Source organism: Sturnira hondurensis, unplaced genomic scaffold (assembly GCF_014824575.4).
Source record: "Sturnira hondurensis isolate 20B ecotype Veracruz unplaced genomic scaffold, ASM1482457v3 Scaffold0014854, whole genome shotgun sequence".
Classification (NCBI taxonomy): domain Eukaryota; kingdom Metazoa; phylum Chordata; class Mammalia; order Chiroptera; family Phyllostomidae; genus Sturnira; species Sturnira hondurensis.
This window is the reverse complement of record NW_028087485.1, coordinates 9,232,192-9,246,009: the sequence shown is the minus strand read 5'-3', so window position 1 is coordinate 9,246,009 and position 13,818 is coordinate 9,232,192. Positions and strand designations below refer to the sequence as shown.

Genomic DNA, 13,818 nt, shown 5'->3' with positions numbered 1-13,818 from the left:
TATTCTTCCTGTCTCTTCAAATTTGTTTCTTGTATTCCTCATCTCATTTGGTGAAATGACCGTCTTTCTCTTAGAAAACTGCATATTCTCTTTTCCTACTCCAAGACATCATGGCCTATGGGGTCTTTCATATCCATCTACTGTTGTAGCTTCATTGTGAAATAAGTAGGCATAGAGTGTTCACTAAGTTCACAGTTACTTTTCAGCCAGAAACCCACCTTCATACAATTGTGTTTCTGGCTGCCCTGTTGTACAATGTTACCTGTCCTGGCCATATACAGAAGTGTGACCCAAGCTGGCCCAGTCTCTGAGAATTTGGAATTGTGCTCGGGGAGAGGAAAGCCCATCTCTTTGTGGCTGAAACTGTTGTATGTAAACTTGGAAGCAGAAGAGCTGGTGTACTTCCAGAAATGCTTCCTGAGGGCTTTCTGGATTTCTGCTTTTAAATCCTTTTAAGGGCAAAAACAGCTTTACTTAGTTTTTCTTTAAAAACAAAAAAGTACCTCCCTACTCATAGGCCCCCCTCCTCCAAGTGTACCCCACTTTGAGCCCACTTTCCTCCTCATGTTCTAACAAACTGTTAATATTTGGTACCCTGGCTGATGTGGCTTAGTGGGAAGAGTGCAGGCCAGCAAACTGAAAGGTTGCTGGTTTGATTCCCAGTCAAAGCACATGCCTGGATTGTGGGCCAGATCCTTGGTTGGCGGCATGGGAGAGGCAACTGATGGATGTTTCTCTCACACATCAATGTTTCTCTCCCTTCTCTCTTAAGAAAAATCAGTAAATAAAAATATTTGGCATAGCAGGAAACCCAAGGACTCTACTCTTGGCATCCATTCTACTTGTTAGTGGCCATGACAGTAAACTGTCACCTACCTACCGCACCACCCACAGTCGCTGCCACACACAAATTCCTGCCTTTTAGACACTGCCATTGTGATTGGCTTCTGTGAACCCCAGAGGACTGGCCTCACATGGGCCTCCCCTGGGCCTGGGATTCCTACTGGGCTGCCCCTGTGACTGCTATTTTGTGCCTACCATCCTCCATCAACTACTAAGCCAGAGGGCCTAAATACTGCAAGGGAAGTGGTCTAGGTGCTGAGGGTGCTGGCATTTGGCTGCAGCTGCCCACTGCTGACTTAACATCCCCTGGAGTCACCCTTACATAATACTTGGGGGGAACTATAGTATCGGTGGGAGTCTGGTTCTGGGCCAGTTGGTGAGAGCAGAGGGGTCACAGGAATGTCTGGGTGCTGAGAGCTCCAATTGCATAGTGGGTACTCCGGCAATAGGAGGTAAGGTCATGGAATATGGATCAGGCATATGGGAGAGTGGGGCATAGGGATGCCCATGAGGTGGTCCCTTAAAGACATTTCTGTTGAGTTGTACCTCCATTTAATAGGATAGATTTACAGGTATACCTCAGAGGTATTGCAGAGTTCAGTTCCAGAACACTGCAATAAGGGGAGTCACATGAACTTTTTGGTTTCCCAGTGCAACTTAGCTAATTTTAGTCCAAGAGGCCTAGTTTTGGGCCCATCTCAGCTTTTGACGTGCCTTTCTTGCTAAACTTAATCATTTCTAGCTTTTGACTTAAAGTGAGAGTTTTGTGACTTCACTTAACACCACTTAGAGGCCATTGTAGGGTTATAAGTTGGTCTACTTTAAATGCTGTGTTTCAGGGAATAGGGAGGCCCAAGGAGAGGAATGGCAAAGGGTGGAACACTCAGAACACACACAACATTTATCCATTAAGTTCTTCATCTCCTATGGGCATGGTTTGTGGCACCCCCCAGTTAATTACAACAGTATCATCAAAGATCACTGATCACATATCATAATAAGTAGTATATTATAATGAGAAAGTTTGAAATATGAGAATTACCAAAATGTGAGACAGAGATGGGACCTGAGCAAATGCTGTTGGACACACAGTGCCTACAGACTTGCTAGAAGCAGTGTTGCCACAAACCTTCACTCTGTGAAAAACAGTGTCTGAAGCACAATAGAGCAAAGTGCAATAAAATAAGGTATGTTGCATCAGAAACCATAAAGTTCTTATTCTTAAAAATAGAAGCTCCACTTAGCACTTGCTTTGTATTTTAAAAGTATGTTAACTCATTTGAGTATTACAATGATCAACATCACAATTTTCAAGATGAGGAAACTTGAGATAAAGTATTTAAAAACTAGACTTCCAGTCAAATGGAACCAGGCACCCCAGCTTCAGAGCCCTACTCTTAAGGGCTATGCTATGTTTGCCTCACTTAGTTATATTACTTTTAAATAATACAGATAATATTTTAAAGGGGTATATAACACAAATATACTTGCTGTTAGTTCAGCAGAAGGTGAGAGCAGTCAGCACCATGGACAGTATGAGAAGTAGGTCAGGGTGCATGATCCATGTGCCCTTCCAAGCATATTTGAGTTTACCATATTCTCATTGTTAGAACAAGGAATATTTTTAAAAATATTTTATTTATTTATCTTTAGAGGGGAAGGGAAAGAGAGAGGAAGAGAAACATCAATGTATGGTTGCTTCTCGTGCATCCCCTGCTGGGAACTGGCCCCTGCCAGGAACTGGCCTGCAACCCAGGCATGTGCCCTGACTGGGAATCGAACCGCGATCGTCTGCTTCGCAGGCCCGCACTCAATCCACTGAGCTACACCAGCCAGGGCTGAACAAGGAATATTCTTAAATGTTTTGGTAATTTTTCTCCTGATTATACAATAGAATCAATGTTTCTTGAAGAAAATTTAGGAAATATAGAAAAGTAAAAAAATCATCCATTGTCTCATAACTTCAAGTAATTTATAAAATTGGAAATGTCACTTGAGGTGAAAAATAATTTCTTTTTGCCCTTAACTTTCTATACTATTACTGTGAAAATAATTTTTAATCAAATTAAGATGAAATAAAATAAATTTTGAATACTTTCTGAGTTAAAGTCTTGTTCATTCTTGAAAACAACAATTCATGATATTTTATACACTTATTTATGCAGGATAAATATTGTTATAATTATTAAAGCTAAAATTAAATAATTTGTTGTTAAAATATGCAACTGAGAAGTTGTTCTACTTAAATTTCCTTATGTGAAAAACCAAAAAATCACTTTAATCAAATTGTTTTTTAAAGGATCGATTTGGCTTTGTGTTTCCCACCAGTGTTTTTACAATGGAACAAGAGCAGGAAACGTTTTCATCTTTAATCTTTCAACTTCAGCCTCCAGGATTGAAATCTGTTTGGCTTGTTCTTTTGAAGTATTTCTTAACTTTTGTTGTTGCATCATGTTCTCATATCGTTCTTTTGCAATTTTTTCACAAGTCAATATAGACCCTATCCCAAAAGTGAAGAAGAAAGGAATTACTTGGATTATTTTCTAAACTTTTCAATATAGAAATAGCATTCAGAATAAATGAAACATGGGGATGACATGCTGGTAGCTTTATAACAACTGTACAGATTTCAGGAATACTGAAATCTAAAGAATTTAAAGAATCTACAGTGGAGTAAAGGGGGAAAAAAAGCTTACCTATGGCATTACAGATGTCTTTTCTCTCTGAGACAGCCACCAACTCTTCTCGTAAATTGCAGCTTAGAGTATAATTTGCTACATCTTTTTGATTGCTGACCTTTTCCAGTTTTTTAAGTAGTTTTTTGCAGTTTTCCACATTCTTTTTGTGGGTCTGAAATGTTTGTTCCCGTGACAACCCACAAAAATAATTTTGAAAAAATATATTTTATAAAGACATTATTTTTAAATTTATTATCATCGTTAAGAAATCATCTAATCACCATAACCCTAGTGCCTAGCATAATGCCTGCACATAGTAGGTACCTAAATTATTTATTGAAAGATGGAATGGTATGATAACACCACATTTCAGAAAAAAATCTCGTATATTCTTAAACACAGGAGAAGATTAAAACACATACATAGCCTTGAGATTACTTTGTTTTCACTTTACATATACTACACAATCAGATCTGAGCATTTGTTAAGCAGCTATAAAAAATAAAAAGCCTTTACAATGCCAAGGAAAGACTATCAACATTTTGAATGTACAAATTATAACCTAATGTGAAACAGGAAATTCATGTACACTCGGATATCTCCCAAGGGGTTAATCCTAATATTCAAAGAGGTGCTCCAGGCTACCACACTTGTTATGGTTGCAAACACTATTTAGGGACCTCTAATTACATCCTGAAGATCAATAAGGATCTCAACTTTGTTAGATTCTGGTCGAGTTCGTGATTTGGAACACCATTACTTTGTATAAATGATCACAAATGTTGGCATTACAATGCCCAATACCTATGAGGCCTACCTTATCTAAAACAGCGATGGTTTGCTCCATTATTCCAATCTGAACAGCAATCAGAGTCTCATAGTTTGGTTCATTTAGGAACTTTGAGAGAAGAAAAAATTTCAATATATGTAAGAACATTTTCGCTATTACTTTCAATATAAAACTTTATAAAGATTATCTTAGTTTTGATAAGATAAAAAATTTTCATAATCCTATTTTCATAAAAACTATACATCTAAGATTTATCTGACTTTTGTGCTATATTGTATTTAGCCACTGAAATGCTCACCTATATGCTAATAAGTACAAATTCCTAGAGTTTATTTTCCCATTCATTCACTCTAGTCACCAAATATTTCCCGTCCCATTCGAGTCCCATGTTAACAACGCGCCAGTTACAGACACTGAAGAAGACACAAGGATAAGTCACATGACCCACTGTCAAAAAGAGAGAACATATAGAATTGATTAGTTGCCAGAAAATATGTAAAATGACATGCAACTTCAAAGGTTGAGATGGGATGTGGTTTCTCTGGATTGGGGGAAATCAAAAGGTTTATGTAGGAGATGGTATTTTAGCTAGACTTTGAAAAATAGACAGATTTGGGATGTGAAAAAAATGAGGAAAGATATTTTATGGAGAAGAACTGGTCATGAGCAAAGGCACAGAGAGAATCCGAGATAACAGTAGTCAGCTGGGTTTGAGAATACTGATGTGGGATCAGTGGAAGAGAGGAACAGTGAGAATGAATTTGAAAAGTTAGCTCGAGGAATGCTGAACGTCCACTTAAGGATTTCATAATTCATTTGCCAGGTAAGAAGCAGAAATTTTAAATGTTTGAGTAGAGCAGTAATGCTATTAAAGCCAAATGTGAATATTAATCTGGCAATAGTATATAGTATAGCTAGATAAGAGAAAGAGCCAAAGTCAAGAGACCAGTTAGGAGATTATTATAAAATAATCTAAATAATTGGAAAGGAAGTCCTGAGTGAGGGTAAAGGCAGTGGGGATAGAGAACGAGGGAATTCAGAGATAAACGAGGCAAGACATGGAAGGCAAGACAAAGAGGGTAGTCACAGATGACCACAACTTTAAGCCTGGGTGTGTGACTGAAAAGAACAGAAATAAGCAAATTAAGAAGATTTGCTATTGGCAAGTGGGGGATATAGAAATAGGGCTCTGGAAGTCAGGGCCAGAGTGCTTGGACTGGAATTAAAATTCACTTGGAATCCAAAGAGTTTGGATTAGTCTTTTAAAAGTAATCATTGAAGTTAGAAAAATAGAGATTATAAAAGCAGAGGGCATGGAAAGAAACAAAAGCAGAGTTAAGGGTAGAGTCTCAAAAATAAGTATATTTAAGAATTAGAAGCAAAAGAGAAATCAGTAATAGAGGCAGAGTGCTATGACACGTTGGAAGAAAAAATGAGGAAAACAGGGATGATAAAAGCTAAAGGAATGGCCCTGGCTGTTGTGGCTCAGTGGATTGGGCGCTGGCCTGTGGAACCAAAGGGTTGCTGGTTCAATTCCCAGTCAGGGCACAGGCCTGGGTTGCAGGCCAGGTCCCCAGGTAGGGCTGTGTGAAAAGCAACCACATACTGATGTTTCTCTCCCTCTCTTTCTGCCTCTCTTCTTCTCTCTCTAAAAATAAATAAATAACATCTTTAAAAAAAAAGCTAAAGGAATGGTCAATTAAGATGGTCAGATGCTACAGAGAGTTGAAGGATGGTGACGACCGAGAAAGTGACTACTGGATCTGACAATCAGGAAATCCTTTGTGAACTGCAAAATAGAACTATAGAACTGAATGGGTCATGAAGAATCCAAGGCAGCAAATGTAAATTACTGGAAGAAAAAGACAGAGTTCGTAGACACACTATGAAATACTACTGGCTTAGAATATGCTTAATATCACGGAGGCTTCTTATTAAATACTGGTGAAATAAATAAATGCATTAATGAATAAAATTAAAATTATATAGTGGAGCAGGGAGAACTTACTTTCTGACGTTCTCTCGAAAAAAACAGCATCTGAATATCCCAAGCCTTTTGATTTAGATCTTCCATTTCCATCTCCATTTTCTTATGTTCCCATTCAATCTGGAATATTCCTTTGTGGATATCTTTCGTTTCCATCATGCTAGTAACTTTCTTTTGTCCTTGAGCCTTAAAAATAAAGGTACATTCTGATATTTCCATAACATGATTCTGAACAAAGAACAGAGAATATCTGAAGCTGTATCCTATAATTAGAAAACCCTCAGATCACAGAGATAAATTTTTTTGCTTAAGAATATAGCAAATATTTTAAAATTACTTCTTGGGGAAAATCTGATCACTGTAAAGCATGATACTTGCTGAACAGAAGGAATTATAAGATAAATGTGAATGGCACGGCCAATTGACATGCCAGTGATTCGGCAGACCAGTCACCTGTCTTCCAATCTACATGCATTTGCAGCCCTGCTGCCTGGCACTCTAGAAAAACGTTAGCCAAAAGCCCCAAAGGCAGACACATTACATTAAGGGGAACAAGGTTTTTTTTAAAAAATGCAATGGCCATCATGTCAGAAACTCTGTAAGCCAGAAGAAAATGGACAACTTTGTCACGAAAATGAAAGAATAAAAAATATTTGATACAGCAAGTAGTATGTGGTTGTTTTTTCTCTTTAAAAAGTGATAATTACCCGAATCACAGAATTCAGGTCTTCAATTATGTTCCTGTTGATGAGAATTGCATCAGAATAATCCAGCAATAACTGGAAATTTTCCACTTCTACTTGTCCTTGTTTAAGGAGAACTTGGATTGTCAAATTCAATTGGAATTTCACTTTCTCTTCCTGTAACCTAAATTGAAAAAGACTTCCAAGTCAGTAGTTGTAATATACTTATATTTTAAATTTCACCTATTATCCGAGAATATAAATCCAAACTTAAATTTCTTTTAGTAGAAGGAAAAGTTGCTGGAAATTAGTGTGGAAAATATTTTCCCAATGATGAGCTTTCCCAGAGATCTCCATGATACCTGTTCTTATTGGGCTGCTCAAAGAATGGAAGGGATAAAAATACATTTATAAACTTTCACTTTATGATTTAAAAATATTAATATAATTGTGATCATTAAGTGGAAGAAAATAAAGATGCTACCAAAAAACAAATTTATTGAAGTCCTGTGTATTGACTTTTGACATTATATTAACAATATTTGATATGCTACTTATCAAATCTATTTCTGGGTAATTCATATATCTCTGAATAGCCTAGATCTGAAAATGATGTATAATGTTGAGTTTGGAAACATCAGGAAAATATGTATCAATGTGGCAACAAATATAGCCCAAAGAAAAGCAAGGACAAAACAGGATCCCCATCAGCCAGCAAAATACAACAAGCTCCCCAAAAGAAAAAGATATTGGCTGGTTATGTGTCTAAATGGAAATTTCTTGGATACCTGCTTAATTTTCCACACAGTGGTTCATATGGCTTGAGACCAAAAGTACTGACTAGCAGAAACAAATTCTCTATATAGAATAGTTTTATGCAGAAGAAGCAGATGAAAAAAATACTAAGATTTTTCCAAAAGTTACCTATTTGCTCTAGTAGCAACGGAATATGTAGGCATGTTCCATTTGGAAATAAGGTATTCTGTAACAAGGGGCACTTGAAAGTCCAGAGAGATAGATAGGTCTCTGGTAACTGTAAGTCGGTGTGTAGGCGTTCTTCCCCCATGGTAATACAAGCTAACCTAGCCCTTGCTTAGACTTTGAATAAATGAACATGAATGAAAGGTTCGATTTACAGAATGAGTTCACGGGACACTCTTTCAATGTCCTGTTGCACCTTCTCATCCTCGTCACCTCTCCTCCGGTGGAAGGCCACCACTTCCATCAAGCCAGCTGCTTTCTGCTTTACCTGAAGAAACCAAACCACAAACATCTCAGAGCACACAGAGCTTTAGAAAGAAAAGCAAACTAATTTTAAAAGAACTTTAGAAAACACACTTTTCTTAACTTTGTTAGAAAACCTTAACAACCTCATCTTTCTAAGAGATTAATACAAATTTAAATCCCTGCCATTATGTAATAATACAAGATATCTAAAACTTACATGTTATCTCCCATGAATAATTTGAAAAGTATCAAATTTTCTTCTTGCTGAAAATCAAATATGCAAGCAACTAGAATTTTTCTTATATCTTATTTTAAAATTTGTTCTCTTCATGTTAGACAAAATTATAAAATCTTAAAATCATATTATAAAATTATAAATCATATTATCAAAATTATAAAATCATATATACCTTATCAAAAATATGCAAACCTAATGTCTGTGGCACTGAATTTTGGGAATTTGGGGGAGGGGAGGCAGGGGTGGTCAAGAGGCAATAAGAGGAAGGATTCTCTATCTAATTGAACACACTCTCAACTTGTTATCCTTTGCTACATTTAAAAAATATTACAGCAAATCTATAAAGTTGTTTCTGGTGAAACACAATTCTAATCTACGCAAAAGGAGGCGGAGACTACTCAAGGCCAAGGCAGACAGGAAAGGGGAGTTATGTGTACAACTAAGAGAAATGTAATGTGAACCATAAACAGCAGCCACACAAGTGATTTTAAATTTTGTAGTAGGCACATTATAAAAAGTGCAATTAAACAGGTGAAATTAATTTTACTAATATATTTTATTTAGCACAGTATGTCTAAAACATCATCATTCCAACTTGTAATAAGTATAAAAATGTTGAGACATTTTCTATTATTTTTTCACTATTTTTGAAGTCTTCTCAATCTTGTGTATTTTCCCTTACGGCATGTCTCAATTAGGACAAGCTGTATCTCTTTCAAGTGAGCAGTAGCTCATGGAGCGAGTGACCCCCCTTTTGGACAGTGTGGGCGTACACAAGCAGAGACCTACACTTCACCTCAGTAGCACTAATGTTAATATTTTATGTCATCATTATTCTTAATATTACTAAATCTTACTCTAGCAGGAAACTGGAAATAAATTAGATTTTCTGTAAGTGTTGATCACCATAAGCCATATATTTTATATTAGTACATTAAATGAAATTAAATGAAATAAAATGTTACTACATACTTTTTGTTCGTTTTCCACTTTCACACGTCTGATCGTACAGAAATGATTCCAGACCAAGGGAGTCAAGCCTTCTGGCATGTTGTTAATGTTGTCCAGGTCGTCCATGGCTTTCATTAACTGGGCAAAGGCATCTGCATTCAGTTTCCCAGATGCTGGCCGCTCTCCAAAAGGCACCATACTAGTCATATCTGCGTGCGGTTTCTGTTTGTGGATCCTGGTATTATCGATAACAGCCCATCAACATTGCATATTCTCATACACAGAACAAAATCGATGTTAAATAATACAACCCTTAGCATAGGTATGACATTGTGCAGCACTTTCCGGGGGCACTTGAGGGCCCTTGAGGGAAAAGCAGCTACTCTGACTTGCTTCTACAGTCTCTGGGTCCCCAGATGTGTCCTTGGCTGGACTAGAAGATGTCCCTAACTACTGTCAGCACTGACAGATTTACCTGGATGAGAAAATGTCTCCCTTCTTAAAGGAGAGATAAAGAGTTTCCCAGATGAGCAAAACAAAAACGAAAACAAAACCAAACCACAGGAGTTCATCACCATTAAACCAGCTTTACAAGAAAGAAATGTTAAAGAATCTTCTTTAAGCAGTAAAGGAAACACCATGACCAAAAATAAGAACATATAAGAATTTAAAAATACACCCTTCTGTGTATTTTAAGGTAGCAAGTACATGCCCGAGACAAGAGTGATGCTTCCTTGTCCTGTCCTACATCCCCTGCTGGTATCCTTTTAGCAGGCGAGTGGCTTTGACTATATTCAGATACACACGCGACCTGAGGAAGTGCCTCTTTATCTGCTTTAATACGTCAGTTTTGTTTCCCTGGGCTGTGGCTGGAAAGGGAATTCATGGTCAAATGCTTTACAACACACAGTGAAGGGACTCGTCATCCTCTTTCTGTAGGTGAGGAAAGTGAGGCTCTGAGAGAAGCTATTGGTCCAAGGTCACAGGTCTGATGGTGAAGTTAGGGTTTAAGGCTAATTGTGTTTGACAGTAAAACTTACGCCTTTTCCACGGCTGCCTCCCAACATATGAGAGGTCTCGCTACTTTCTTAACAAGGCTTATTACAACTCATTACTTTAACAATAGGGAAACCAAGATATAAGGTATGTTCTAAGTTGAGTTTTCAGGTTGCATGTAACCTCTTAAAGGTGAGAGAGTGAGTTTGTATCCCAGACACAAATGAGCCTATACCTTTGTGACATTTCTAGATGACATTGAAAAATCATGAAAATATGAATTTATAAAAATTGGGGAATATGCAGGAATGTGATTCTAATGCTAATCTCAGTATAAAAATCAGGTATTTTAGAACTTTTAAAAAATTCTCACCAGAGTACATCTTTTGATTGCTTTTAGAGAGCGAGCAAGGGGGACAGAGAGACTGGGAGGGAAAGAGAGAGAGATGGACATCACTGTGAGATGGAAACACTGACTGGTTGCCTCCTGCGCGCTCTCTGACTGGGGACTGAAACTGCAACCTTGGTGTGCCCTGACCGGGGATCGAACACGTGACCGTCAGGGGTGGAACTCTTCTGATAAGTTCTTTTCAAGCATTTATACTAGCATTTTTCAAATGTGACTCTTGAACACAGTCACATGAGATGCTCTGAGAAAAAGTGATTTGTGGTCAAATAAGTTTGGAAAATGCCACACACTCTATTTCTTGTACTTGGAGACCCAAAGGCTAGAAACAAGTTCTGAGAAGTTCTTGTAAAGAAAACTGCTTAACCTTTTTTTTTTTAACCTGGTGTTTTCCCCAAATTTATTTTGTCTTGGAAGCCTTACATAACCCCATTTCACACCACAAAGGACTAATTTTTCCTGGGACACCTCTTAGGAAAGCCTATTTATAAATCTGTATACCATCTATGACTTAAGAGGAACTACTTTCTTGTATAAAATAGAACCTATAATTTTACTATGCTTACCTACTTAACAATTTTTAAATAATTAAAAGAAATGATTATCCTTCATGGCCTACCTTAAGATATAAGAATAATATAAAAAACAGAGTTCTAATACAGACATGAACATTTTCATGTAAACCATATTAGACTGAATATTTCCATCTAATTAGGAGAAGAAGCTGGAGTCGAGTAATATTCCTGTCCATTTACAAACCATTCCTCAGAAACGTGACAGCAAAGCAGAAACAAACCTTGGTCGGCGTTTAAAAAGTCTGTAGAGCACGTCCACCTGATGGCTGGGGACCTCAGAAAACTCCTTTTTAAAGCTGCGATCGAGAACCTAGGCACAGACAGATCACTGCCAGAACTGCAACTTTTCAGAAACATTTTATGTGTTGACAATACCCTTTAAAACACAGGGTTATGTCACTTTGATTTTAAAATCCATGTAAACTGGGATTATAAAGTAGGCTTGGTAGGGAGTGACTACTCGCTGCACAAGGATTTCTTAAATATTTACTTTGGATAGGAAGCACATCAGTGAATTAAAAATATTATTTCATATAAGAGGTTTTAGAAATCATTCAGAGCTAGAATTTCACAAAATGATATTTACCCGTAAAACATTCCAGGTGCTCTAATCTATTCTTCTATTCCATTCCATTCTTCTTTATACACTTTCAGCTTTCATTATAGTCTGATTATAGTCTACCACACTGACAGCATGACCACCCAATGGGGCCCGCGACCTGAAGTCTGAAAAGCCCTGAAGTGCAGATAATCTTTCTCATTTTTGACAAGCTTAAACCAGAGATGCTTACAAAAATTTATTCTACACAGTGATTCTTAGAAATCTATACCGGCACAGAATGAAGTTCATCCATAACTGAGAATTATAGTAGGAGAAAAATCTATGAGGAAATTAAATCATACTCCTCCTAATCTCCCCTCAACTCCTGGCAGCCACGCTTTACGGCACTGGCGAGTGGGCAAGACAGCGGCTCTCACCTTGTCTTCTGCCAGTAAGTTGTCATAGTGTTCCTTGTACATGTCGAGGTCTTCTTTAGATTTCCGGACGGCCTCTGAAGTCTGGCTCTGTAATAACATTGGGAATGGCCTGTTGTAATTGCATATTTTTTTCAGAAGAAACAAAAACACTGGAGGTACTAAAAAGAACAAGGAATTTCCTCCTACAAGATAACTGTGTCAGGGAAATATTCCTTGCAGACAACATTTATAGAGGAAAATAAACCAACTGGAGACTTTGAAAGAACAAACATCCAATCGCATGTGTCTGAGTACAGCTAGCTCTGTGTGGGAGTATGGAGGTCACTGCAGACCTAGCTACGTTCTTGGCAGGGCATATGGATGATAAAATCTCACAGGCTCGGGAGTCGCCTGGACCTGGTTTCTGAGAGACAGACTAGATAGAAGGACAACACAGCCAGACCGCATGTGAAAATAGAACTCCGACTCACAACCTGTGCAGCAATTGGCCCCAAACTGCCAAGACTCAGAGAGTAACGTTCAGATTTCTTAATTTTTGCCACAATTTCCAATTTGAAATTAACTAGAGAAAGTCAATATACTCCCCAAGCTAATCACCCAGATGGCCAGCTTTCTAATTAACTTGCCCCCAGATTCCTCATGCCAAAAACGTCAGATCAGAGGGCATCTGAAGGCCTCTCTTTCACTCATAACAACGCTTTCCCATCCTCTAGCCTGTCTTTGAGTGTCTGCTCCAAACGAATGATGGTGGCTGATTCCCTTTCTATTCCTTTGTATATACACGTGACTATATAGCTCACGCATTCTCACTGGGGTGGTCTTCGTTTGTTTCCCCAGTTCCAGCTCCCGCTACATTGCATATTACTGGGGGACTGAGGCATGTTGCCAGTCTCTCTGAGGCAGCCTCCACGTCTGTGAGGGGGCTCCCAAACCCCGGAGTGTTGGGAGTAGGGCTGTATTTAGAAGGGGCCTTGCGTACGCTGCTTAACAGACTCTGAGCAAAAAGTAAGTACATATACCACATATGACAACTTATTCGTTCATAAATGTTTTATATTAACATTATCAATAAAAGCTGACATTTTGAAAATTAAGTGACAAGCATTTTTCTTCCATTGTTTCTTTAATGAAACGTATCTATTTGTGCTTCAATTTTGGTAGAGTTTTTCAGACTATGCCATCTTTCAATTCTGTAAGATAATCCATTGCTTACATGGTTAGTAAAACTTAGGATGCCAAATGGTCCAGACAGAACAATATTCCCTAGGGAAGAGCTTGCAAATAGCTTAAAAGGCTAAAAGTCTTGCCCAAGGCCCCATAGCCAGTCAGGGATTGAAAGCAGCTCTTTTCAGTCATGAAGATATATGGCCTCATTTAGAAACCGTATGCCATATAAAAAAGTATACGTTTCCTTTGACTAAATGGCGGCAAATGCAGAATCACATAACTTTACTAACAAATCGCAT

At 37.9% G+C, this 13,818-nt stretch overlaps 1 protein-coding gene across 4 annotated transcripts in view; it reads right to left on the bottom strand.

Moving 5' to 3' along the window:
* Positions 1 to 2,731: 2,731 nt before the first annotated feature.
* The window catches only part of CFAP43 (cilia and flagella associated protein 43), an 85,151-nt gene continuing 74,064 nt past the window's right edge, over positions 2,732 to 13,818 (bottom strand). For all 4 annotated transcript variants that reach the window (XM_037063988.1, XM_037063993.1, XM_037063991.1 and 1 more), the window contains 9 exons: positions 12,353 to 12,439; positions 11,596 to 11,684; positions 9,419 to 9,632; positions 8,118 to 8,230; positions 7,006 to 7,165; positions 6,320 to 6,484; positions 4,339 to 4,419; positions 3,540 to 3,693; positions 2,732 to 3,343 (listed from right to left, as the gene is read on the bottom strand). In XM_037063988.1, coding sequence (XP_036919883.1) covers positions 3,177 to 3,343; positions 3,540 to 3,693; positions 4,339 to 4,419; positions 6,320 to 6,484; positions 7,006 to 7,165; positions 8,118 to 8,230; positions 9,419 to 9,632; positions 11,596 to 11,684; positions 12,353 to 12,439 — 1,230 coding nt within the window. In that variant the 3' untranslated portion in view covers positions 2,732 to 3,176. The remainder of the gene's footprint in view (positions 3,344 to 3,539; positions 3,694 to 4,338; positions 4,420 to 6,319; positions 6,485 to 7,005; positions 7,166 to 8,117; positions 8,231 to 9,418; positions 9,633 to 11,595; positions 11,685 to 12,352; positions 12,440 to 13,818) is intronic.